General features: G+C 54.5%; 1 protein-coding gene across 24 annotated transcripts in view; it reads left to right on the forward strand.

Moving 5' to 3' along the window:
* Window positions 1-26,914, forward strand: part of RALGPS1 (Ral GEF with PH domain and SH3 binding motif 1) — a 264,237-nt gene that overhangs the window by 56,921 nt on the left and 180,402 nt on the right. For 21 of the 24 annotated variants that reach the window (XR_016225247.1, XR_016225248.1, XM_017350051.4 and 18 more), the window contains one exon: window positions 2,188-2,238. The exons of the other annotated variants lie outside the window; for them this stretch is intronic. Coding sequence is in view for 19 of the 21 variants with exons in the window: in XM_017350051.4 (XP_017205540.2) it covers window positions 2,188-2,238 (51 nt within the window). In the remaining 2 variants the exon portion in view is untranslated. The remainder of the gene's footprint in view (window positions 1-2,187; window positions 2,239-26,914) is intronic. 24 annotated transcript variants of the gene reach the window in all.

Consider the following 26,914-nt stretch of genomic DNA (forward strand, 5'->3'; position numbering starts at 1 on the left):
AACTTCGGTAGCAAACCCCGGAGCCGATGGCAGGGTGGGAAGGAAGTTTTCTCATTTTCACGTGAGCAGCCGCTTGGTTCTCTCCCTAGATGACACGGCACACATCCTGCCCTTCTTCCGGATAGGGAGGTAACTGGAGCTGCAGGAGGGACTCCCCAGGCCCTCAGCACTCAGATCTCCTGTTTTCACAAGGCCTTCCCGTTCCCCGGCCTGACAGAAGTAACCCAGTACGAGGGGCACTTGGCTAGCAGTCCCGATGGGCCTGGCGGAAGAAACGCTCATCTGTGTGCACTGCCCCGGGTGGAGAACCGGGCATTCACAGGCCTTTGGGACTTGAGGGTGTCCTGGCCTCTGGACGCCCAGGTGATGAGGGCAGATCCACGTCCTGCCCATGTCAGGTGCCCCCTTGACCCAGAGGTGGGAAAGCTCGAATTCCCCGCACGGGCTCCCTCACTCCAGCAGTGGTGGCGTCTGTCCCCTGTGCAGTGAGGGGTGCCGGGCCCTGAGAAAGTGCACAAGAGGCTGTCCCTCGAAGCCACCTGCTCACCTCGCCCTTCCTCTCTGCTGAGCGGATGCTGGACTGTTCTCTGTAGCCCTTGAATTTACCACGAGCCGACCGCTGCTCTGCGTCTAAGCCCTGGCTGAGGTTACAGGTGATGCACATGTGAATTGTCGCTGTTCTCCAGTGCATTCCTGACAGGAGGGCTTTGCTGGCTCGGTGTAACAGCCTCCTCTAGTCTCCTCTAGGGCAGCGGCAGCTTGAGTTCCTGGATTCAGCTGAAGCCATGGTCCCTTACGTCCTAGCTAGTGTGTGGGTCAGCGGCCGGAGCTTCACCCACCTGTACACGTGCCATCCACGGGACTGCCCTTTGGTCGCACCACAGACACACAGACGCACATACATAGACACAGACACACACGGACACACAGACACACAGATGCACATGCATAGACACAGACACACACATGGACACACAGACACACAGATGCACATGCATACATAGACACACATGGACACACAGACACACAGATGCACATGCATACATAGACACAGACAGGGACACACAGACACATAGACACAGGCACACACGGACACACAGACACACAGACATCTGCATAGTTACCAAGCCTCTGTCAGGCGTCAGGCGTTCTCCACCTCTTGTCTTGAATTTTTACTGAGAATTTCTAAGATCGGGTTATTGTCACCCTTCTCTTGATGCGGCACTGAGACTGGGGAAGGGTAAGTCGCATCAAAGAGAACATTGTTGTGGCGTGACAGTGTCCAGACACACTCACAGCCCCTGCCGTTCACTGCACCACATCAGGTTGTCACGGTTGACTGTGCGTTCAGTGGACGGCTGTCCTCTTGCCCTTACAGGCTCCCAGGCTCCCTGCTGCCACCCTGGCCTGTCCCATAGCTTCTGTGGGCTGACATCTGGGGTGGATGGGCTCTGGGAAGTGAGCTCAGTGTGTCTTCCCTCGTGGTCACCGGGTTGGGGGGGCGTTTTCTCCACAGGTGACTTTAGTGTCTCTTCAGCTGGCTGCAGGAAGAACCTTTTCCCCCCTTTGGTTTCCAATCTGTACTTTAAGAAAACGCAAGGCCAAGGCCATGTCACACTGCTGTCAAAGCCTCAAGTGCTTGCTCTCAGCTTCTGGATCCCCTCGTGGGCTGGGGGAGTAAACAGTCGGAGGTCAGAATGGCCCGTGGATGCCTCTCACAGTGCTCTGCCGTATAATTTAGGGGAGGCAGAAGCTTCAGAAGAAAAGTGTAATTTCTAGAAACCACAGTTTTAAAAGATATTTAAATTTAGGGTAGTAGATAGTGTCTCTGTTTAGCATTCTAGTGTTTAATATTCCCCTGCAACTTTTAAAGCTGGTATAAAGGACTAAACATATAAAATGTCCAAAATTTAAACATTCTTCTTATTCCCAGCCTCACCCTCCAAGCAGCTGTCGGCAGCTCTGGAGTCGAGAGTTCACCCCACGTTCGAGGAGGAAGGGTGTGGATCAAGACTTACGAGGACAGGAGGGATGGGAGGGGCGTTTTAGAAACTGACCCCGTGGTGCCCGCTCTTGGGCACCTCGAATGTTGTGGCAGGGGCGAGTGTAACCTCCCGTGAGTGTGTGTTTCTCTGTGCGGACCCCGTCCACGTTCGCGTGTCTAACGCCGCCTCCCTTCTGTTGCAGAGCCAGATCACGCTGATGGACATCCCCGTGTTTAAAGCCATCCAGCCGGAGGTCTGTACTGCGTCCTTCACGCTCGGCTACTGCGGCTGTGACCGGCAGACAGGGACTCGGTTTCTCTCCTGAATCCGCGATAGCCGCGTGTTACCTGTCTAACCTCCCCCTGCCCCCTTGAGCCAGGCTTTCGGGTGCGGCAGGGACGCTGCCCGTCTGGCCACACGGCAGGGCAGAGCAGCTGGGGCCCAGGGGCCTCCATGCTGGAGACTCGGGCCTGGGCACACTGATCCCTCCCCTTGCGCGGAAGGGCCCGTGCAGGATCGCTTTCCGGAGAGCTGTCGTTTTGCAGATTCCCGAGATCGGGTGGCAGCCTTGTTTCTGGTTTTGAAACCAGTTGCCACAGCCAAAAGCATACATATTTACATGAAAAGCATATGTGCATTTGAGAGGTGGCATATTCAATAAAAGGAAAAAGTTAATTTTTGTGTTTAAGAAGAAAATTCCTGGAAGTGTTTGGCGGCAGACATCGAGCGTTAGTCATTTTGCCCCGGTTTCTGTCTCTGTTAGCAAGTGGCAGAAATCCACGTCGCAGGGGCCGAGAGGGCAGCGCAGGGCCTCTCTGCAGACTCCATGGGCACGGGGTTTGGCAGCCTGGCAGCCGCCCGGGATGTGGGCACCCTGCTTCTGGCCTTTGCCTTCCCTCCTGCCTGCCTTCCTGTCCTCAGATGTGGCCCAGCCTGGCCTCCCCATAGGGCCCACTTTATATGACCCCCATTGAAGCCACTGTCCCACGCCCAGTCCAGCCCAGCTCCTCGTGCGTCCAGAACTGGCTGAGAGTATGCATCAAGCGGAATTGGGGACCCAGGCTCGTGGGCGAGGTGCTGTCCCAGACAAGAGGGGGGCAGGGATGTGCTTTGGGGAGACGATGCCAGAAAGCATCTGTTGCAACCTGGTGACCATGTAGACATCAAGAGGGCTGGCAGACCTGGATCAAACAGGGCCAGGATCTCCAGGCCTCCCGAGTGAACCCGGAGGAGGCCTGCCCTGCGCTGCACTCAGCATTTACGGGAAGACACGGCAGAGATTTGTGTCGTGTATTGTGTTCCTGGGGTCTGGGGAGCAGAATTGAGTTCACTGCGTTGAATTGGGCGCCATCCCGTCATCGCCCTCCGTTGTGTTGTGTCGTGCCGTGGTTCATGCTTTCTCATCGACAACAGCAGTCTGCTGCCTCTCGGGGGTGTGGTTGTGCGTGGCTGCCTTGGTTCCCAGCCCAGGCTGCCCTCACGCTGTTCTCTGATTGGAGCGCGTGTGAATTCTGGGCTTTGTTCTCCATCCTGAATGTCAGGGAAGGCAACCCAGCCTGCACGAGCCCGGAGCCCCTGTGTGCCCAGGAGGCTGGCGCCACTCCCCAGACTCATGGGGGAGGGAGGCTCAGGGGGTGGGGGGTTCCTCCTCTGAAGAGGCACAGCCCGGTGGGCCACGCTGCCTCCCAGGGCGCACGGCTCGGCAGGGACCTCATCAGGACATACTGTGCTTCAAGCTGTGACAAACGGACAAGTGCTGGAGTGGAGGCGTTTTGTAAGGTACAGTCGTGGCTGTTCCTCAATGTCACCTGGGCAGCCTTTGACACACACAGGTGTCCAGGCCCCACCCTAGACCACAGAATCAGAGTCTCTGGAACCCAACCAGCCCTGTTAGCTCCGGGTTTACCAGGTGATCCTGGTGCCGAGGCAGGACTCGAGGCCAGCTGCTTGAACGTCTCAGATCTGTAGCGTTAGCTGGACATGGAAGAGCTTGTCCCTCCTTGTCAAATCCAGATGAAAAGGATGCCCCAGCCTCTTCACTCTTGTTACTGTTGGCAGGCCAAACACTGGAAGTTCTCCTCTTGGGGGGTGCCTGCCATGTTGTGGCTGGCCCACCCCAGCGCTGGAGGGCACGGATAATGCGTGACTGGACCTTTGATGTAGGCGGGACTTGCCTGGTGGCCAGTGCCCGAGAGCATGTGAGGGGCCGGGCTCCCCAGTTCATGAGACGTGTGCACCGGTGCCTGTCAACCCTGTTTGTACATCTGAATAGCTGAGGAGTATCTGTGAAAACCTACAGATGTCTGGGCCGAGAGATTATGGTCGAGGGGGCTGAGGCGTCAGTTTTTGGACAGCTCCCTAGTGGTGCACAGAGCTGATGGTTCTAAGAGTAATGATGGCGCTTTGCTCTGTGATGTACTCGTTCCGTGAACACGTGTCCTTGGCTGGTGACTAAGGTTGCTCTCAAGTGGTTCCACATAATCGGAACAATATTGGCCATAGATCACATAGCCAGGACTTGAACCGAGTCTGAGCCCAGAGCCCAAGTGCTCAACCACTGTTTCAAGGTCAGGGGGTACTGACCTTGTAGAGACGTGGTCCCCACCTCCTGCACTGCCCTGTAGCTGTCACACCAGGGGAAATAAACTTCATAAGCCCTTCCGAGGCCTTTAAGATCCTTCCCAGTTGGGGTGCTGCTGTGGCTGGATTTAGATATGGAGATTTGGACTTTGGGGGTTTCCCTGGATGGCAGCTTCTCCCAGTTGGTCTTTTTCCCAATCTGCTCCAGGTCTGTGCTTTGTCTGTCTGCCCCCTAGGAAGCTGCCAACATGCAGTTTGCCAACTCTGCCTGTTAATGGGGAGCTTGGGGTACTGAGGTCAAAAAGGGAGGCCCTGCAGGGACTGACTCCTGCTGTGGGGACCTGGAAGGCCAGGAGTGGCCGTGAGGCGTTACGGGGAGACTTGGAGATGGCGCTGGGCAAATGCTCCGGATCGTGGGATCAGCGTGCAGAGAGGGTGTGTCGGGGGTGCACTGGTGCTGGAGATTTGGCCTTGAAGGCTTCTAAAGCCCCCCCTCGGGGGGGTCTTTGAGTCTTGGTGCTGCCAGGAAGACAGCTCCCAGTGGCGGAGTAGCGGGCACTGCCCTTGCCCGCGTGGACCCTTGCCTGTGTCCTTGGTTGGTCTGCCAGCCCTGCAGACCTCAGCTCTGGATTCGAAGGGCTCATGGCCTGAGCACAAGTTTGGAAATGGGTGGGCGCTGATGTGGACTTGGGACTGCTTGGGGGGTCTGGGCTGATCTCACTTCCCCATTGTTGTGTGCAGGCACTAGGCCAGGCACTTAGATGTCTCTCCTTTGATCCTGATGACACCCTTAAGAGGCACTGCTGTTGTTATCTTTGTTTTATTTTATTTTTTTAAAGATTTATTTATTTAGTTGAAAGTCAGAGGTACACAAAGAAGGAGAGGCAGAGAGAGAGAGAGAGAGATGTCTTCCATCTGCTGGTTAATTCCCCAAATGACCGCAACGGCTGGAGCTGCATTGATCCGAAGCCAGGAGCCAGGAGATTTCTCCAGGTCTCCCACATGGGTGCAGGGGCCCAAGGACCTGGGCCATCTTCCACTGCTTTCCCAGGCCATAGCAGAGAGCTGGATCAGAAGTGGAGCAGCCGGAACTCGAACCAGCACCCATATGGGATGCTGGCACTGCAGGTGGTGGCTTTACCAGCTACGGCACTCTGTTTTATATGTGACGGAAGCTCAGATGTGTTGAGAACTGTTCATTGCTCCCTGGTTACCCTTTTACTCCTGCACTGCCAGTAATGAGTGATCCCCAAGTTAGCGGCTCTCCGCAGCCAGCTTCTAGGGTGACGGGGCCCGGTGGTCCTGGCTCAGAGCCTCAGGGAGTTGCAGCCAAGACAGCAGTTGGGCCTGGGTCCTGTGAAGGCTCGGCTGGGGCTGGGAGACATGTTTCCAAGGGGTCCACGCACAGTGCCTGGCATGTCAGGACTGGCCATTGGCAGGGGCCACTGTCCCCTGTCACGTGGAACTTTCCAGAAGGCTGTGTGACCATCCTTGTGCAGGGCGACTGACTTCCCCTCATGTGTGACCAGGGGAGAGACACAGAGCTGCAGTGACTCATGGTCAGGCCTTCGCAGTCACACCCTGCCAGCCCCACAGTGACCCGGTCATCTCAAAGGTCAGCCGCATTCAGTGAGGAGGAGCCCACACGGGGCTAGACGGGGGAGTGGCAGGCACAGGAGACCTCTTGGAGGTGCTACCACGGCACTCAGGTCAAGTGCAAATTCAGCTGGTCTGACTCTGGAACTTTAGTATTCATGGCTCTGCCAGTCCCAGCTGTGTGGCCTTGGATAAGTGACTTTGTCTCTCAGGGTTCCAGTTTCTCCACCCATAGAAGGGGGTTGGTAAGAGTTCCTCCCCCAGGAGGGTTCTTGGGGAATTAAGTGAGAGGAGACAAGTGGAGCGCTCAGCACAGGCCTGGAACCTGGTAAAACTTCGCAGCAACCAGTTTTGAATCAGGAGTTCTGATACGCCGGTGTTCCAAGTGGCAGCTTGCCCCACTGCTGAACCCACTGCACCAAAATGCCTGTCCCTCCCCACTCCCGAACTTACCTTTCCCGTGACTTTAGTGTTGTTTTTGGTTTTGGTGAATAGTGCCTCTCTCACTTTTCTTTTCAGTTGTAATGAACACATGATCTTCCATCTGCTGGTTCACTCCTTGAGTGGCCACAATCAGGCTGGGCCAGGAGGAAGCCAGGAACTCCATCTGGGTCACCTGTGTGGTTGGCAGGGGCCCGAGTGCTTGTGCCATGTTCCGCTGCTTTCCCAGGCACGTTAGCAAGGAGCAGCGTTGGAATCAGCACCTGGGACTGAAGCTGGTGCTCCTACACGGGGAAGCCGGTGTTGCAGGCTGCGGCTTAACCTGCTGCGCCACAGGGCTGGCCCTACGCACAGATTTTATAGATCCTGTGTGCCTCAATCAGTTGTAGTCACCATTCCTATCAATGCACTAAATTGTCCTTTTTTCTTTTTTTAAAGATTTATTTTATTTATTTGAAAGAGTTACACAGAGAGGTAGAGACACAGAGAGAGAGAGGTCTTCCATCCGCTGGTTCACTCCCCAGATGGCCGCAATGGCCGGAGCTGCGCCGATCCGAAGCCAGGAGTGAGAAGCTTCTTCTGGGTCTCCCATGTGGGTGCAGAGGCCCAAGCACTTGGGCCATCTTCTACTGCTTTCCCAGGCCACAGCAGAGAACTGGATCAGAAGAGGAGCAGCCGGGACTAGAACTGGCACCCATATGGGATGTGTGCCTCAGGCCATGGCATTAACCCACTGCGCCACGGCGCAGCCCCTAAATCGTCCTCTTTTACCCAGAGGAGCCCTTTCACTGTGGCTCCTGCACCTTCTTAACGTGATCCCATTAGGTATTTTTTTTTTTAATAGCTCCCTTGCTTTCATGCACAGGGTCATGCTGTACGTTCCCTGCTGCAGGTCTGGAATCAGGCCCTCCTTCAGGGATGCGTGTTTGTTTCAGTGGAACCTGGTGTTTGTAGACCACAGTCTGGGGGAGGCCAGCTCGAATCCCCTGTTTTGCTGTTGCTTGTTTAAGCTTTGGTGGACGGAGATAGGAAATAGTTGTCTTTGAAACAGAAAGCGTCCTGAGTGTGAGGGTAGTGGGTGTTATTCCTCCGTGGTTCTCTCCCGCCTCGTCCCCCCTCCAGGTCCGGAGGTAGGCACTTCCCCACCTGTTGATGTTGGGCTGGGCCCTGTGACTTGGCTTTGCCAGAAGAACGTGGGTAAGAGTGAGCGTGTAGGTGCTGAGCCAGGCACAGGAGGCAGCACAGGCCTCCCCAGGCTCCTGGAAATCTCCACTTTGCACAGCGCTCGTTCGCCTCCGCCCCCAACCAAGGGCGCTGCAGATGACCTGAGCTGACCCAAAGCCTGGACGGCAGACTCACCCCGCCAAGCCCACGTGACCCCACAGCAGCAGCGAGGCCTCGGAGCTGTGAGACACTGCCGTCCTCGGCATCTGAGCTCTGAGGTTTGCTGCACCGCCTGATCTTGGCGGAGACCCCGCTAGCACTGGACTGCTTCATGCAGTCAGATCCAGTGTTGTCAGGTTGTTGCTTAACGCCTTTTTTTTTTTTTTTTAATATTTATTTATTTGAAAGTCAGAGTTACACAGAGGAGAGGCAGAGTTACACAGAGGAGAGGCAGAGAGAGAGGTCTTCCATCTGATGGTTCACTCCCCAACTGGCCGCAACGGCCGGAGCTGCGCCAATCCGCAGCCAGGAGCCAGGAGCTTCTTCCGGGTCTCCCACGTGGGTGCAGGGGCCCAAGGACTTGGGCCATCCTCCACTGCTGGCCGCAGCAGAGACCTGGATCGGAAGAGGAGCAGCCGGGACTAGAACTGGCACCCACATGGGATGCCGGCACTTCAGGCCAGGGCGTTAACCCACTGAGCCACAGTGCTGGCCCCAATTAACTCCTTGATTTTTATCTATTTCATTGTACAGGGACAGTTTTGCTTCCTAATGTTACAGAATATTTTTCTTTGTTATTTCATCACAGATACATTAAAAAATACTTTAAAAGTAATATCAGTGTCATCACTAGCCAGCAGAGGGCTAAAGTCAGATCTTTCTTTGCAGTTCTTGTTTGTTATTAGGTTAGTTTTTTTTTAAAGATTGATTTATTTATTTGAAAGGCAGAGGAACAGAGAGAGAGAGAGGAGGGAGGGAGATCTTCCACCCACTGATTCATTCCCCAGATGGCCACAACAGATGGGGCTGGGCCAGGCCGAAGCCAAGGAGCTTCATCTGGGTCTCCCCCATGGGTGCAGGGGCTCAAGGACTTGGGCCATCTTCTGCTGCTTTCCCAGGCACATTAGCAGAGAGCTGGATTAGAAGTGGAACAGCTGGGATTCAAACCTGCACTCACACGAGGCGTTGGCATCGTAGGCTGCGGCTTAACCCATTGTGCCATGATGCCAGTCCCAAGTTGTTAGTTTCTTTTCTTCTTGTCTCCTCTCGCTCCTGCCACTGAGAGCCCAGTGTGTCTTCTTCCTGACTCCCCGCTAGGGGTATTGGAAACACCAGGGCAAATAAGGAGGGTCCTGCTCACTTGGCTTGGTGGTCGGGGTGCTGAGAGGCCCTGCTGTGACCCCAGTACCTGGACCCAGTCTTCCCGGGGCATTTGCTGGGGGAGTGGAGAACGGCTGAGCCTGGGGCAGGGAGCGCCGTAGCACAGCATTATCTGGCTGCGTGGGCTCCTTTCCCCAGGCCAGAACAGCGCAAGGAGTGTTATCACCAGGGTGCCTGTTCTGCGGTGTAACCACCTCCCCCAGTGCCAGGGTTCTGCTTGTGAGCCGAGCTGTTTGAAGATGCACATTTCCAAATGCTGTTGATCCCTGAGCCGGGAGCTGTGGCTTCTCGTGACTTCTGCCCATTTCTGCAAGGGGCGGGGGGTGGGTGGGGCATAACCACGTTCTCCCAGGGCTTGGAGGAAGCCAGGCAGACGATGACTTAAGGATTGGCAAAGAGGGAGGAAAATGGAAGTTCTGAATATGGAACTATAGCTGCCCTGCTCACCGACAAGTGACCGACTTTGCCAGAGTTGCCAAGGCAGCACAGGTGTAGCTTTGCAGCCGGGTAGCTCACAGCTGTGTTGGACTTGGAAGCCCTGATCTCCGACCGGCCCTCTTGCCCCTGGGAGGTTTGGGCTGCAGGGCCCGGGCGGGTCCTGGCTGCCGGGCTCCAGGCGGGGCTGCATTGTGGTTGAGTTGCTCTGAGGGGCCCAGCCTCCAAGAGGCTGTTTCCAGGGTGGTGGTTTGTCCCCACCAGCGTCCCCAACCAAATCTGCCTGTCACCGTGCCCAGTTCCCAGCCTATGGAATTACAGGCCCCACAGTGTCTCAGAGGCCGGTCTACATGTCAGAGCTGCTATTGTCTCATTTTCAACAGGGAGCAGCATCAAGGGGGAGGCCCCGTCAGAGCCAAGCTGTGGTCACTAAGCCCGCACGGCATCTGGAGGGCCACGTGCTCTGAGCCGGTGCCATGGGGAATGAGTCCCTGCCTCACGCTTCCAAGCTCAGCGACGCTGGACAAGTTTCCTCTCCTTGGACGATAGAGATAGAGATAGGGATAGGGATAGGGATAGGGATAGGGATAGGGATAGGGATAGGGATAGGGATAGGGATAGGGATACTGAGGGGGGATATAGTGTGTGTGTGTGTGTGTTGGGATCATTGTGTTTTCCTTAGGATGAGCAGGTGAGAGCCTAGAGCAGTGGGCTCCCAGTCACTTGGGGCCGTTGGTTTTTACCTGCATGGTTGGAACAGGCTCTGTGCATCACCAGGGTGGCCCGTGCTCAGGAGAACCTTCAGTGACGCCTCGCAGGAGCCCGTGCCCCCGCGGAGGCTGCGTGAGAGGCACAGTGCTGACAAGCGTGTGCTTCGGTCCTTCAGGCCTGGGTTTGCATCCTGGCCCTTGGACATCAGGGAGGCCGAGGTCTGGACCAGGAGTTGCACGCAGAGCCCAGAGGGTCTGCACTGTGAGTGGGAGACCGGCTCTGCCTTGGTGCTGGGCCCAGGGCCCTGGGTCTTGAAAGTCGAAAGGGACCAAATCTTACTGGTGATTTGGGGAGGAGGTGGGAGTTGGGAAGGGGATGTCAGGCAGAAGGAATACCCTATGGACGGTGTGTTTAACACAATTTAGTGCTGTGGTGGGGCCTGGCTTCTGGGGAGAAGCAGGGAGAGCGGCTTTTCTCTGGGTTCTGCTCTTCCAGGGTCTCACAGCCGGGGACAGGGGCATGTGCTGCGGCTTCCTGAGGTCAGGGCGTTGGTCCCCTGCCCTCTGCAGTGGTGGTGCGCCGAGTCACAGAGGCCAGGGCATGGGTGTCCAGTGGGCCTGGACGTGATGGAAGTGAACCGCAGTGGGTTCCAAATTCATGGAGGTGGGAAGCTCTCCAAGTGCCTGTGTTTTTTCCAGTCTTCCTGCCACCTGCACCATTGTTGTCCTGTCCCCACCGCCAGACTCCCTGGCAGCCAAGGGGGCCTTGGAGCAGCCCACTGAGAGTGAGGCAGTCTGTGAACACAGAGCAGAAGAGACATAGCTGGCCACAGGGGCATCAAGGAGAGGGAGAGGGGGAGGGGGCAGGGGGCAGGGAGTGTGTCCAGGGGAAGGCGTGTTTGCATAAGGGAGCTGGGAGAGCAGGGTGGTCGAGAACATCACAGGAGAAAGGTCTGGGTGCTCCTGGTGTGTGGAGTGCGGTGAGGGTTTGTGATCGCTGGGAAGTGTATCTGGGTCTCTCCCGGAAATAGAAGGACCAGAGGTGAGGTCAGCAGCAGAGGAGGCGCTGGAAGGCATGGGGACCAGAGAGCCAGAGGCCCAACCCCGTGAACTGAGTGTGCGAGGTGCCTGGCGCCCTCCAGGGACATGTCACGGGAGCTGGGTGGAGACCCGGGTTGGGCAGGGGAGGGAAGCTTAGTGGTGCAGGCTGAGGCATTTGAGCGTAATTACCTTTCTAGCTTTGGGCGTTCGCTGAGGGGTTTGATTATTTGAGAGGCAGAGAGAGACAGACAGATAGAGGTCGCCCGTTTGCTGGTTCCTTTCCCAAGTGCCTGCAGCAGCCAGGACCGGGCCAGGCCAAAGCCAGGAGCCTGGAACACAGTCTGGGTTTCCTCCTGAATGGCAGGTGCTGAAGTGCTTGGGCCATCTCCCAGGGTGTGCATTAGCGGGAGGTTGGAGTAGGGAGTGAACAGGGAACTTGAACGTAGCCCTCAGATATGGGTGGCAGGTGTCCTGTTGGTCAGATGCCTGCCTCGCTGAGTGACTTTTAAAAGGGGTGTGACAAGGGTAGGTTAGTGTTAGGCCAGTGTTAGGCTGTTCATCTACCTGGGACAGAAGCACCTGGAGGCGGAGAGGCTGGTGAGGAGGGGCGAGGCAGGCAGGGGAAGAGCTGAGGTCAGACGGTCAGCGAGGATGCTACGAGGGCCCCGCCAAGAAGAAGCAAGCTGGGTGGGCAGAGGGAGAGGAGTGGGCTGTGTGCCTGTGGAGGAGACAGGGAACATGGCCTAGGGGTAGGAGCCTGACCCTGGAGGCCAAGGAGGCTTCGGCTGTGTTCCGTGGTGGGAAGGGAAGCCGGGGGGGCTACAGACTCCTGGAAAACTCCAGAAGGGCTGAAGGACCGAAAGGCAAGAGGAGGACAAAGCACAGACGTGGGTGGTGGGGCTGAGGTCAGGTAGGACGGAGCGCGGGAGAGAAGGATTTCTGAGCGCTGGGCCTTCCCGGTGGAGTGACCCTGGTGACCCTTCCTGGAGGGTGGGGGCTGTGCCTTTGGGAGCTCGGGCTGAGGCACAGGAGGATCCTGGGTGAGGAAAGTCCCTGGAGATGATGGGAGAAGCGGTGGCAGGCGGGGGGAGAGCAGAAGCCCAGAGAGGCTTGGAGCAGGGAGCAGGCAGCGGCGTGGCGGGGTGCGGAGGGGTCAGGGACGGTTCAGGCTTCCCAGGAGAGAAACTGTGGGTCCAGGCCAGGGGCGGGGAACATCCGGCCAGCCGTGTCAGGGCCCTCAGAGTTTTTCTGTCCGGCCCTGCCAAGGCAACGGCAGGTGGGACTCAAAATTCAATGTGTCTACAGCACACTAATGTTTAAGTTGACAGTTTTGTTTATAAATATACAAATGGCCACTGGCAGAGAAAAGGTGCCTCCTCCCCCCAGTCTAGACTTGAGCCTCGTGCAGTTAGCACTGTTGTCACCAGCACCTGGCTCTGGCCTTGAGACACAGGCTGCGCCCTCATTGTTGAAGCCAGGCAGGCCAGGGGTGGCCTGGGCTGGCAGTGGTCCTCGTGTCTGCTTCTTGCTGTCTGTGGAGGGGACCTGCTTGGGGGGTCAGACCTGGTTAGAGGGGGGAGGGACCTGCTGGGGGGGGGACAGACCTGGTTAGAGTGGGGAGGGACCTGCTGGGGGGACAGACCTGGTTAGAGTGGGGAGGGACCTGCTGGGGGGACAGACCTGGTTAGAGTGTGAGGGACCTGCTGGGGGGTCAGACCTGGTTAGAGGGGGGAGGGACCTGCTGGGGGGGGCAGACCTGGTTAGAGGGGGGAGGGACCTGTTGGGGACAGACCTGGTTAGAGGGGGGAGGGACCTGCTGGGGGGGGGACAGACCTGGTTAGAGGGGGGAGGGACCTGCTGGGGGGATAGACCTGGTTAGAGTGTGAGGGACCTGTTGGGGACAGACCTGGTTAGAGTGTGAGGGATCTGCTGGGGGGGGACAGACCTGGTTAGAGTGGGGAGGGACCTGCTGGGGGGTCAGACCTGGTTAGAGTGGGGAGGGACCTGCTGGGGGGCCAGACCTGGTTAGAGTGGGGAGGGACCTGCTGGGGGGTCAGACCTGGTTAGAGGGGGGAGGGACCTGCTGGGGGGGGCAGACCTGGTTTGAGGGGGGAGGGACCTGCTGGGGGGGGGACAGACCTGGTTAGAGTGGGGAGGGACCTGCTGGGGGGGGCAGACCTGGTTTGAGGGGGGAGGGACCTGCTGGGGGGGGACAGACCTGGTTAGAGGGGGGAGGGACCTGCCTGGGGGACAGACCTGGTTAGAGGGGGGAGGGACCTGCTGGGGGGACAGACCTGGTAAGAGTGGGGAGGGACCTGCAAGGGGGACAGACCTGGTTAGAGTGGGGAGGGACCTGCTGGGGGGGGTCAGACCTGGTTAGAGTGGGGAGGGACCTGCTGGGGGACAGACCTGGTTAGAGTGGGGAGGGACCTGCTGGGGGGGGGACAGACCTGGTTAGAGTGGGGAGGGACCTGCTGAGGGGGACAGACCTGGTTAGAGTGGGGAGGGACCTGCTGAGGGGGACAGACCTGGTTAGAGTGGGGAGGGACCTGCTGGGGGGGACAGACCTGGTTAGAGTGGGGAGGGACCTGCTGGGGGGGGCAGACCTGGTTAGAGTGGGGAGGGACCTGCTGGGAGGACAGACCTGGTTAGAGTGGGGAGGGACCTGCTGGGGGGATAGACCTGGTTAGAGCGGGGAGGGACCTGCTGGGGGGGGCAGACCTGGTTTGAGGGGGGAGGGATCTGCTGGGGGACAGACCTGGTTAGAGGGGGGAGGGACCTGCTGGGGGGGGGGACAGACCTGGTTAGAGGGGGGAGGGACCTGCCTGGGGGACAGACCTGGTTAGAGGGGGGAGGGACCTGCTGGGGGGGGCAGACCTGGTTAGAGTGGGGAGGGACCTGCTGGGAGGACAGACCTGGTTAGAGGGGGGAGGGACCTGCCTGGGGGACAGACCTGGTTAGAGTGGGGAGGGACCTGCTGGGGGGGGCAGACCTGGTTAGAGTGGGGAGGGACCTGCTGGGAGGACAGACCTGGTTAGAGGGGGGAGGGACCTGCTGGGGGATAGACCTGGTTAGAGTGGGGAGGGACCTGCTGGGGGGACAGAACTGGTAAGAGTGGGGAGGGACCTGCTGGGGGGGGTCAGACCTGGTTAGAGGGGGGAGGGACCTGCTGGGGGGGGACAGACCTGGTTAGAGTGGGGAGGGACCTGCTGGGGGGGACAGACCTGGTTAGAGTGGGGAGGGACCTGCTGGGGGGGGCAGACCTGGTTAGAGTGGGGAGGGACCTGCTGGGAGGACAGACCTGGTTAGAGTGGGGAGGGACCTGCTGGGGGGGGCAGACCTGGTTAGAGTGGGGAGGGACCTGCTGGGAGGACAGACCTGGTTAGAGTGGGGAGGGACCTGCTGGGGGGACAGACCTGGTTAGAGTGGGGAGGGACCTGCCTGGGGGACAGACCTGGTTAGAGTGTGAGGGACCTGCTGGGGGGACAGACCTGGTTAGACTGGAGAGAGGAATAGCGTAGGAGGAATGGTTTGGACAAAGTGGACGTTATACTCCCCCCCCCCCCCCCGATTGCATCCTGCCCTGTGTCAGGCTGTTGCTTGAGCCCTGGGCGTGGGACTGGGCCAGCCCGTGTGGGGCCCTTCCTGGCCTCAGGAGAGGGCCTGCAGGAGCACGGTCTCTGAGCTGTGGCGTGCGTTGCAGTTGAGGAAGCACAGCCATGATTCGGGGAGCTGACCCTCTGGCCTCTTGTCTGGACGCTGTAGCTGCTTTCAGGAAGCAGGCATTCCAGAAAGCCGAGGTCAGTGCTGGACGCGGGACAGACCCTGTGTGTCTCTGCTGCTCCTTGGAATCGCAGCGCTGGGCCCCGGGAGGGAGGCAGGAAGCGGTGGCCAGCGGGCAGGCGTGCATTTGTGAGGAGGAGATGGGTTTCGCTGACATCATCAAGACCCCGGCTCAGGTCACGCGCCGGGCGGTTTCCTCGGCCCACTCCCTTCCCTGCACCTCCCCTGCTTCTCTGAATGATGGCTGCAGCCTTCCTCGTGTGCCCACCACCCACAGCGTCCTCTTTGGAACCATGGGTGTCTCTGCCCTGCCCAGAGCCCTTGTGGCTTTGCATGCCCCTGCCTCCTCCACGTGGCCCGCCAGACTCAGCAGCAGACCCTGGCCTCCTATGGCTCTACCCCGCTACTGCCTTGTGTCTGTATCCTGGATCTTTCCCTCCGCAGGTAGAGAGCAGAGAGGGCTCAGGGGGAGGGCGGCTGCCCCTCGCCCACCCTCACACAGCCTCTGATTTCTTCCAGGCAGTGCGTCTTGACTTGCATGAAAGGTGATGACTTTGTAGAGCCTGGATGGTTACTTGTCCAAAGTCTGCCTCCCTCTTAGATGATAAACTCTGGAAACACAGCGGTCATGCTGGGACCCAGCACGGGCCTGGCATTCTTTGTTGCTTGCCAAGTGACTTTAGGGTGCGGCAGTGGCTGTAACTGTGTCCCCTTGTGTCCTCTTGCCACTGGGCGGTAGGGGGCAGTGCAGGCGCCCTTTGGCTAGGGCCAGGGCACAGAGGTGATGGCTCCCAGCTTAGGGCTTGCACAGGAAGCCTGAGCAGCTGTCTCTCTCATCTGTGACTGCCCCCAGTTCACTTTGTTATTTGTGTTTCATTTCCTAGTGATTGTTACAGTGGAAACAAAGTAGAAAAGGGCTTCCCTCCACCTCTGCTCATCATGGGGGTAGGGTGGAGATTGGAGCCCCTCCCTGGGCCCCAGGACCTGCCTGGAGGGTGGCGAGGGCGCGCGGGGACAGGAGTCCGGGCTGGCAGCAGACGCAGGCCAGCAGCACGCTGCATCCAAAGAAGCCAACACTTCAGGACTCGTTTTTCTCCCTCCTCGTGTGTGGATATGACGTTAGTGCTGGCTAGAGGCCAGATTTCCTCTTAAATGAGTTAATAACACAAAACAGAACCTTTGGTGAACAGCTGTTTTCGCCCACGGGGACTGGGTGCCTGGCTCTGATTTTGTCTGCAGGAGAAGGAGGGTTTGCCTGGGCTCCGGTTGCGGGAGCCCCTGCGTGGTTGCAGGCAGTTTAATGGAGGGAGCGGGTGGTGGCTTTGGAAGCAGGAAGGTCTGCATGTGCACCTGGCTCACCACTCTCTGGCTGTGCCGCCGCCTCCCTGTGGCTCCCTTTCCCAGTCTGTACGACGGAAACGATGCCCCTCTCCTCGGGTCCTGATGGCTCTGCAGAGGCAGAGGGCCTCGTGGCGCAGAATCAGTAGGCAGGACAAATGAGTGGAGCTCAGAAGGACCCCGGGCCACTGTGAGCAAAGCTCTGCAAGGCAGGACCTCTTCGTCCCTGCTGTCTCCCCTCCCCAAGCATGAGCAGTGCCCGAGGCACTTAACCTCTCCGTTTCAGTCTCTGTGTCTGTAGAACCAGAGACGACGGCCTGACTACTCAAAAAGCTGGGCATGAGGTCTGAGTAAGATATTTTCAGCTTCATTTATTTATTTTGTTTTCATTTATTTGAAAGGCAGAGAGAGGGAGAGGGAGGGAGAGAGGGAGAGAGGGCAAGCTTCCATTTGTTGGTTCACTGTCCAAATGCCCACAGCAGCCAGGGCTGGGCCAGTCTGAAACCAGAAGCCAGGAGCTCCATCTGTGTTTGCTCAAGGGTGGAAGGGGCCCAAGCTGCCTCCCAGCTGCCTTAGCAGGAAGTTGGATTGGAGTGGAGAAGTGGGGACCTAAACCAGGCACTCCGGGGGATGTGGGCCTCCCAGTGGTAACCCAACAGCCACACCAGATCCCTGCCCCTGTTTTCAGCTTTATTGTGGTGTGATTGGCATATAAAAATGATGCACATTACAGCAGACAGTTTGATGAGTTCTGATTTGCATGTAGATCTGTGAAATGACGGCTACACACCCACCACCCGAGGTCTCCCCACGCCCCTGAGACCACGTAGTGCGTGCCCTTCAAGTTTGGTCGTCTAGTTCAGAATTTTGGCTTTTTTAGTCCCCTGCTTGTCTTTGTGTATTTGAGAATCAGCTTGTAAAGCTCTCTCTCTCAATCCTGCTGAAGTTTTGATTGTGATTACATTGATTCTGTATTTCAATTGGGGGAGAATCACTACCTTAATGATACTGACTCTCCCAAACCAGGAACACGCTACACATGTCTGTGTATTTTGAACTCGTGAAGACACAGTATCTCTCCATATTTTTAGATCTTTTCTAATTTATTTCAGCAAAGTTACATCTTTTTTTTTTTAAGATTTATTTATTTGAAAGGCAGGGTGAGAGAAAGAAAGGGAGAATGACATACACACACATGCACACACACACACATGAACACACAAACAGATCTTCCACCTACTGGTTCACTCCCAAATAGCTCCAAAAGCCAGGTCTTGGCCAGACTGAAGCCAGAAGCCAGGAGCCAAGAGCTCCATCCAGGTCTCCCATGTGGGTGACAGACACTTGGACTGTCATCTGTTGTCTTCCCAGGAACATTAGCAGGGAGCTGGATTGGAACTGGAGCAGCCGGAACTCTGACCAGCTCTCTGATATGCAGGTGGTGGCTTAGCCTGCTGTGCCACAATGCTGGCCCTAGTCACATAGTTCTCAGTGTGTAAGTCTCACACATCTTTTGTTGTGTTTTGCCATTCTCTGCTGTTGTAAATATTGTGTTTTCAATCCAATCTCAACTGCGGATTACTAGTTTATAAAAATACAATTGATTATTATAAATTGTGTTTATATCCTGCAACTTGACCAAATTCACTTACTAGTTGTGGCTTTTCTCGAGATGGTGCGGGATTTCCCATGCAATGATTCCTCTGTCTGTAATGACAGCCTCATGTCTTTCTTGCTGAACTTAATGCTTTTCTTTAAAAGTAAAGATTTATTTATTCATTTGAAAAGCAGAGTTATGGCGAAGGGGAGAGACAGAGAGAGGTAAACTTCCAGCTGCTGGTTCACTCCCCAAATGGCCGCAACTGCTGGGGCTGGGCCAGGCCGAAGCCAGGAGCCTGGAACTCCATCCTGGTCTCCCGTGGGCGGCAGGGGCCCGGGTGTTCGAGCCCTCACTGCTGCTTTCCCAGGCACTTAGCAGCTGCATGAAAGTGGAGCGCTGGACTCGAAGGTGCTGAGATGGGATGCTGGTGTCACAGGCCGCAGCTTAACCCCTCCAGGCCACAATCCCGGCCCCTGGACCAGATGCTTTCCTTTCTTTTTCATGCCATATTGCATTGGATAGAACCTCTCGCACAATGTTGAGTAGAAGTAGCATGAAAACAGGTATTCCTGGCCTATTCCTGATCGCAGAGGAAGTGCGATTCTTCGGCACCGAGGAGTTAGCTGTAGGCTTTTCATAGATGCCTTCCGGTTGAGAACCTGTCCTTGTATTCCTAATTTGCTGAGGCTTTTATCTTGGATGGACAGGAGTTCCATCAAGTGTGTTTCTGTATCTATTGAGGTAATCATACAACTTTTTGTTTTTTAGTCTATTCCTATGGAGAAGTACATTGATTGATTTTTAGAGTTTGAAATTGACCTTGTGTCGCTGTGGTAAACCCCACTTGGTCACGATGGGCAATCCTGTCTGCGTATTGTTAGATTTGATTTGCTAAAGTTCTGATGAGGATTTTGTACTGGCGTCCCTCAGAAGGAACACTGGCTTGCATATTTCTTTTCCTGTAGTGTCTTGTCTGGTTTTGCTGTCAGTGCAGTGCTGACCTCACAGAATGAGTTGGGAAATATTCTTTCCTTTTCAATTTTCCAGACGAGTTTGTGTAGAATTAGTGTGGTTTCTTTCTTACATATTTGGTAGATTTTTCACCAGTAGAATCATCTACATGGAGTTTTCTTTGTGGAAAGTTTTCTTTTTTTCTTTTCGGGAGACTTTATTTTTAAGAACAGTTTTAGATTCACAGCAAAATGGAACAGAAAGTAGCAAGAATTCCTCTAGTCGCTCTCCCTTCCACTGCTCCGTCCCCGCAGACATCCGGGCTCTTCCACACCAGCATCCTCCACCAGATGGTTAACATTGGTTACTGATGAACCCGCGTCATCACCGGAAGTGCATGGTTTCTGTTCGGGTTCACTGTTGGTTGTTGTGACACATGCTAGTCACGGGCGTAGACCATTACAGTGTCACTCAGAACAGGCCTGCTATCTTGAACCCCCTGGGCTGCAGTCCCCCTCCCCGCGCCCCCCGGCAACCACCAGTCTGCTTTTCACTCTTTATAGCTTCACCTTTTCCAAGATGTCGCGTAACTGGAATCACGCGTGGACGTCATGTTTTCACATGGCTTCCTTCACATGGTAACATGCGCTTAGATTTTCACCCATATCTTCATGGCTTGAAAGTCAGTTCTTTCTGGTTCTGAATAAGGTTCTGTTGTCTGGATGTACGTGGCTTATCCATTCACCTACCGAGGGACCGCCCGGTGGCCCCAGGTTTTGGCAGTTGCCATTGAAGCTTCTGTAAGTTTCCTGTGCAGACCTCAGTGTGGTAAATTTTCAGCTCCTCTGGCGTGCCTGCTGCATTGTTGTGGAGAGGATTTTAACTGTGAACCCAGTCTCCCTAACAGATACGGAGCTATTCAGATGGTCTATTTTTTTTTAAATCAAGATCTGGTTATATTTTACAGTGAGTTTGTCCATTTTATCTCAGTTGTTAAATTTATTCCCATGATGTTGTTTATAATATTCCCTTATAATCCTTTTCGTCTCTGTAAGATCTGTAATGATGTCCCCTCTCATCCTGGATATTTTACGTCTTTGCATCTCTTTTTCCTGAAGTCTGGTGAAGCTTTTAGTTTTGTTATTTTCTATGGCCTTGCTGTTTTTAAATCCACTGCTTCCTACTCATATTTAAAAAATCAGGTTAAAGCCCCTGCCTGCAGTGCCGGCATTCCCTATGAGCACCAGCAGTCTCGACTGCTCCACTTCCAATCCAGCTCCCTGCTATGGCCTGGGAAACAGCAGAGGGTGGCCCAAGTCCTTGGACCGCTGCACCAGTGTGGGAGACCTGGAAGAAGCTCCTGGCTCCTGGCTTCGGATCAGCTCAGCTCTGGCTGTTGCAGCCGTTCAGGGAGTGAACCAGCGAATGGAAGACCCCCCCCCCCCCCCCCCCCGCCGTGTGTTGCTACCTCTCTCTGTCACTCTGCTTTTCAAATAAAGAAAATAAACTTTAAGAAAATTATTTCCTTTCTCCTGCTGACACTGGCTTTGATGAGCTCTTCCTTTCTGGAGTATTACAGTGGAGGAGGAGGTCAGTGGTTTGGTGGCCTCTTCGTTTCCAGTGCAGGTGTTCTTAAGTGTCCCACACAATTGGGTATTTTGAGCTAATTTCCCTTTTTATTTATTTTTGGGATATGAATTATTTAGAGCTATATTATTTATTTTCTAAATATTTGAGGATTTTTTTTCCTCTCTCTCTGCCCCTCCCTCTCTCTCTGTAACTCTGACTTTCAAGTAAATGAATAAATCTTTTTACAAAAAAAGGTGGGGAGAGGCCTGGTGTTGTGGCGGAGCAGGTGAGGCTGCCACCTAAGGCACTGGTGTCCCGTATGGGCACCGGTCTGTGTCCCGGCTGCTCCACTTCTTGTCCAGCTCCCTGCTGAAGTGCACGGGAAAAGCAGTGGAAGATAGCCTAAGTGTTTGGGCCCCTGCCACCCATGTGGGAGATCAGAATGAAGCTCCTGGCTCCTGGCTTTGGCCTGGCCCAGCCCTGGCTGTTGCAGCCATCTAGGGAATGAACCAGTGGATGGAAGATTTTTCTTTGTCTCTCCCACTTGCCAGAACTCTGATTTTCAAATAAATAAAAAATTTCAAGGATTTCCGAAGTATCATGCTGTGACTGATTTTGAATTTCATTGTGGTTAAAAAAACAAAGCTTTGTATTATTTGAGTTACCATAAACTTATTGAGGTTTATGGAGAATGCAGTCAATCTTGATAAACATTCTATGTGAAAAATCTGTATTCTGCTGTTCTTTGTGAGGTTTGTTGTGTAAATGTAGTTGAGGGCAAGTGATTTTAGTTGATTAGCAGTGTTGTTGAAGTAATCTATGTCTGCGTTTCTATGTATTCGTTCTGTTGAGAGAGGAGTGTTGACGTTTCCCAGTATACCTGGAGATTGTTGACTTCTCCCTCAGTTCTACCCGTATTTGCTGTATGCATTCTGAAGTTCTAGCTGCTGGTGCGTAGGCATCTAGAATTGTTCCCTCCTTCTCCATCCAGCACTGCGAAGTCACTGCTTTCACCCCTGGTGGTCTTCGCTCTGAAATCCACTTTGTTAGATAATTAGAGCCGCTCTTCTCTTGATGAGTGCTAGCACAGTATATCTTTCATCCTTTTACCTTCAACCTATTTGTATCTTTGTATTTGAAGCGGTTGTTTTGTAGGCAGCATACAATTGAATCTTTCTTTTTATCCAATCTGACAATCTCTGACTCTGAATTGAGTGTGTAGACTATTTATATTTAATATGATTGGTCAATCTATCCTTTTCTCCTTTTTTATTTTCTTTCTGACTTCTTTTTAATTAATTGATCATTTTTTCACGAGTCCACTTTATCTCCTTTATTAGCTTACTTGCTATAATGTTTTTTCTTTTAGTGGTTGGCTTAGAGCTTATAGTATACAAGGGTACCTCAAAGAGGTCATATAAAAGTGAAGTTTTTTTGGTGCAAAATTTTTGGAATTCATGCTTACAGGGAGCACTCATGTAATAAGAAAAACTATATGTGGATTTTAAAAATTTGTGGTACCAAAATAAAATGAACTTCTGTCTCCATGAACTTTATGAATTATCCTTTGCATATTTCATAGTCTACTTGCAAGGGATGATATCCCACTTCAGGGGCAGGAGTTTGGCGTCGGGATCAGGATGCTGATTGGGATGCCCCCTTCCGTGTCGTCAGCCCGTGTGATGCAGGTTGAGTTCCAGCTTCCTGCTGGTGTGTGCGCTGGGAGGCATCATGGGATGGCTCGAATACTTGGGTCCCTGCCACGCACATGTGGACCTGGATTGGGTTCCTGGGCTCCCAGCTTTTCCTGACTCAGCCCTAGCTGTTGCAGGCATTTAGGGAGTGGATCAGCAGATGGGAACTCTCTATCATTTTGTCTGTATTGGACTACACGGGTTTGGTACCTGGCTCTGGCTCCTGACTTCGGCTTCCTGCTAATGCAGTGATAACTCAAGTAACTGGGTTCCTGTTACCCATGTGGAAGACCTGGTTTGAACTCCCTTCTCCCAGGGCTGCTGTGGACATTTGGGGAATGAACCAGCAGATGAGGATTCCATCTCTGTCTCTGATGATGTCTCTGTCTCTCAGGTTCATGTCCTCTCTGTCTGCATTAGCAGAAATCTGGGATCAGGAGCCAGAACTGGGAATTGAACCTGGGCACTTCAGTATGGAACTTGGGTGTTCTAACTGGTGTCTTAACCACTAGACCAATGCCTGCCCCTAAAGAGACTTTTAAAAATGCATGTAGTAGCTTCTCCCAGAGAACACCAAATGGTGGGTGATGTCGGTGCAGCAGGAGGTCCCGGAGGCCCTGGGGCTGTGGGATGGGAGACAGCATCTGGGACCTTAGGTGAGGCTGGGGTCAGGGCCAGGGCCAACGCCATGGGGCTCACAGAGGCAGGGGTGAGTACAAGGTTTGGCTCCCTGTCACCAAGCTGGGCCGCCTGGTTAAGGACCTGAAGATCAAGTCCCTGGAGGGGCTCTGTTTCTTCTCCCTGCCCATCAAGGAGTCCGAGATCATTGCCTTTTGCCTGGGGGTGTCTCTCAAGGATGACGTTTTGAAGATTATGTCAGCGCAGAAAGCAGAGGCAGGCTGGCCAGCAGACCAGGTTCAAGGTGCTTGTTGTCATCGGGGACTACCATTGTCCTGTCGGCCTGGGCGTGAAGTGCTCCAGGGAGGTAGCCACCGCCATCTGAGGGGCCATCATCCTTGCCAAGCTCTCCATCGTGCCCGTGTGGAGAGGCTACTGGAGAACAGGACCAGCAAACACCATGCCACGCCTCGCGAGGTGACCAGATGCTGTGGCTCTCTGTGTTGGTGCCACCCGAGCCACTTTGCCAAGGCCACCTTCAGTGCTATCTCCAAGACCTGCAGATATCTGACCCCTGACCTCTGGAAAGAGACTGTGTCCGCCACGTCTCCCTATCATGACCTTCTTACGAAGATTCACACCAGAGTGTCTGTGCAGAGGACCCAGGCTCCAGCTGTGGCTACAACATAGGTTTTCACACAAGAAAAGTAGAGTGAATTAAGCCTGTTTAAAAAATGCGTATAGGGACTGGTGCTGTGGTGCAGTGGGTTAAGCTGCCTTCTGCAGTGCTGGCATCCCATATGGCTGCCAGTTCGAGTCCTGGCTGTTCAACTTCTGATCCAATTTCCTGCTAATGTGCCTGGGAAAGCAGCGGAGGATGGCCCAAGTGCTTGGGCCCCTGTACACAGTGGGAGATCCGGAGGAAGCTCCTGGCTCTTGGCTTTGGATCAGCCTATCTCTGGCTGCTGCAGCCATAGGGGGAGTAGACCAGCAGATGTAAGATAGTTCTGTGTCTCTACCTCTCTCACTCTCTCTCTGTAACTCTGCTTTGCAAATAAATAAATCTAAGTATATAAAAAAGTGCATAAATCTTAAGAGTATCACTCCATGCATTTTTACAAAGTGAACTGTGTAGCCATCCCCCAGGTCAAGATACCAACATCTCAACACCCTCAAGGCCTGTTTCATGCCTGTCCCGCCCTCCCCAGTCACCAGCTGTCTCCCAGGTGTAATCACTGTTCTGACTTCTGTCACCCTAGGTAGTTTTGTCCATTTTTGAACTTTATATAAATTGAATCATAAAGTATATATACTTTTTGTGAGGCTTCTTCCACTTAACATCACGTGCTTGAGGTTGACCATGTTTTTGTGCACAGTGGAGATTCTGTGCTTTCCATCTGTGTCTAGAATTGCATTCATTGTGTGAGTTGGCATACTTCTGTTTCTCCTTGTGGGTGTCGATGGGTTTCATGGCGGTTCCCAGTTTAGGGGCTGTTAGGAATAATGCCACCGCACACCTCGTTCAACATGGCTTTTTTCTAGAAATAAGCACTCCTTTCTCTTGGGTGTGATATCAAGGAATGGAATTGCTGGGTTAGGAGGTGTGTATGTGTTCAGCTCCATACACATGGATACTTCCAAACTGTTTTCAGAAGTGGCCGTAGCAGCTGCACTCCCGTGAGCAGCGTGTGGAATTCTGGTTGTCGTGCACCTTGGCCTGCACTGTGTGTGGTCAGTGGATGAAGCAGCAGGGAGCAGAGAGCTCAGCCCCGCGAGATTCCCCTCCTTCCTGCAGTCCGGGCTCTTAGATCCTGGCTGCTACGGGCACTCTTTGCCATCTCTAAATAGCTGCAGTTTTGTTGTTGTAGTAGTTACTTTATTCAATCTCTATAATATTCAATAAAATAAAATAAAAATACTCAATTAAAAATTCAGTCTCTAATACGAGTTCCTTTGTCATAGACAGAATCAAAATTCCTCTCTTTATTTTGAGGAGTGTCCTCTTTGTAAAAGACCTATTTTTCTTCCAATGCCATGAAGGTATTCTACTCCGAAAGGGCATGAGGTGGCCTGAGCTGCTGTCCCACACTGCCTGGGCAGTGCCAGTTGTCGCCACACTGCCATGAAGTCTCCCCTTAGTGTCTAGCAGACTTTTCCTTGAAAAGAACTGATGAAAGCGTGCCTGCCTTACCGTATGGTTTTGCACATCTGTTTGCGTTTACGTTGATTCCAGCTTAAGTCTGAAAATGTCAAGTGGGAATGGCACAGTGAGACTTACGTCACCTCCGGTTCTACGTGCTTAACAGACAATTAGGCTGCAGTCGTAGGATTCTTGTCACTGGTTCAGTGACTCCTCCAGGGGGCAAGATCACCCGCTCCCGGAGATTCGCCAGGGAAGGGGGACCTCACGCTTGAGAGGAAGGGTTGGCCTGGGGCTCACGCCCACCAGCGTGGGGACACCCTTCAGAGCTGCTTGCTGCCCCGCCACGCAGATGTCACTCTGCCAGGAGACAACTTGCCAAGGCTGAGCTGGGTGTGACTCAGAGGAAGGAGATCAGAGCACTTCCTGGGTCAAACGACGGCATTTCCAGAACGGCTCACCTCCCTTCTGATGACTTGAGGCAGGTGGTGGGCAGACTCGGCAGCTGTGCCCCTTTTCCTCGAAGCAAACTACACAAACCGCTCGTGGTGGTCCCGGATCCTGGCCCGGGTTGGCGTCTGCTGCCTCCGCACGATCGACGTGTAAGAATTCCTCTCTCGCACACCTCTTTGGGAAATCTCAAAGCCTTCAAAGAAATGGCTGAGGGTTTCCTTGCCAAGCCCAGTCTGCCCGGGAGGAATGTCAAGGCTCCCTGTGCACGGATGAAACATCTGCTATGTCTGGCAACACATCTGGCTCTGCAGCTTCGCTGAGGCAAGAAGGCCCACGTGCCACTGTGGCCGGGCTCTCCGTGCCAGTGCCGGGGACGTCAGAGACAGCGGCAGGCCTGGGCGCCTGCTCTGAGAGCCCGCGGCTTCCTCAGAGCCAGGCCTCGAGCAGGGCCTCCTCAGGAGGTTTTGTTATGAAATGGAGCAGAACACGGGGCAGCTCCAACTACACAGGAGCTCGCCGGCGCTCGGGGGCACCAGGCCTGGAGTACTTGCTTTGGACCTCAGACTGGAGCGCCACTTTTTTTCCCCCCTTTGAAAGGAAAGAAAAACCCACACAACAGAGAAAGAGGGATTCATTCATGACTTGGCTTACTTACCGGCTGTTTTTGGCTATGGGCATGAGGTAGACTTTTTAATTCCCCGTTACAGACTTTGCTGGAAAAGGGGCATTTCTGGCCACGCTGCCCCGTGGAAGAGGAGACTGGGGGCCCGGTCTGCGGCCTCGTCCTGCTGCGGGAGGGGTGTGGCTGGGCCGCGTCTCCGGCGGCACAGACCCAAGGACACGTCCTAGCTTGACCAATCCTAGCTGCAGTCTGGAAATGTTGAATGAAAACAGGGAGAGGAAGCTTATGTCATCTGCTTGACCATCCTTAGGACAGACCCCCGGGGAAGACGACCTTGACCTGAGGAAAGAGGATGATGGGGCACTGCTGCAGCTAGAAGCCCCGGGGCGCATGCTCTTTTAATTAATTAATTTATTTTTAAAGATTTATTTATTTATTTATTCTAAAGACAGACAGAGCGAGACATCCATTTTCAGTCCCCTGGTTCACTCCCCAGACGACTGTAAAGACCAGGGCCGAGCCAGGCTGAAGCCAGGAGTTGGGAACTCCGTCCAGGTCTCCCACGTGGGTGGCAGGGGTCCAGGTACTTGGGCCATCTTCCGCTGCTTTCCCAGGCACATTAACAGGGAGCTGAATCAGAAGCAGAGCAGCTGGGAATTGAACTGGTACCCATATGGGATGCTGGCATTGCAGGCGGTGGCTTTACCCCCTGTGCCGCAGTGTGGTTGGTCACATTGCCAGGAGCAGAGGGAGTGCTTCACCAGAGGGGGCCATGACTCCTGGCCTCCGGAGCACCTGCTCTGGGTCAGTGTCC

The sequence above is a fragment of the Oryctolagus cuniculus genome, chromosome 1 (genome assembly GCF_051225735.1).
Source record: "Oryctolagus cuniculus isolate XC-2025 breed Fujian yellow rabbit chromosome 1, ASM5122573v1, whole genome shotgun sequence".
In the NCBI taxonomy this organism is placed as follows: Eukaryota; Metazoa; Chordata; class Mammalia; order Lagomorpha; family Leporidae; genus Oryctolagus; species Oryctolagus cuniculus.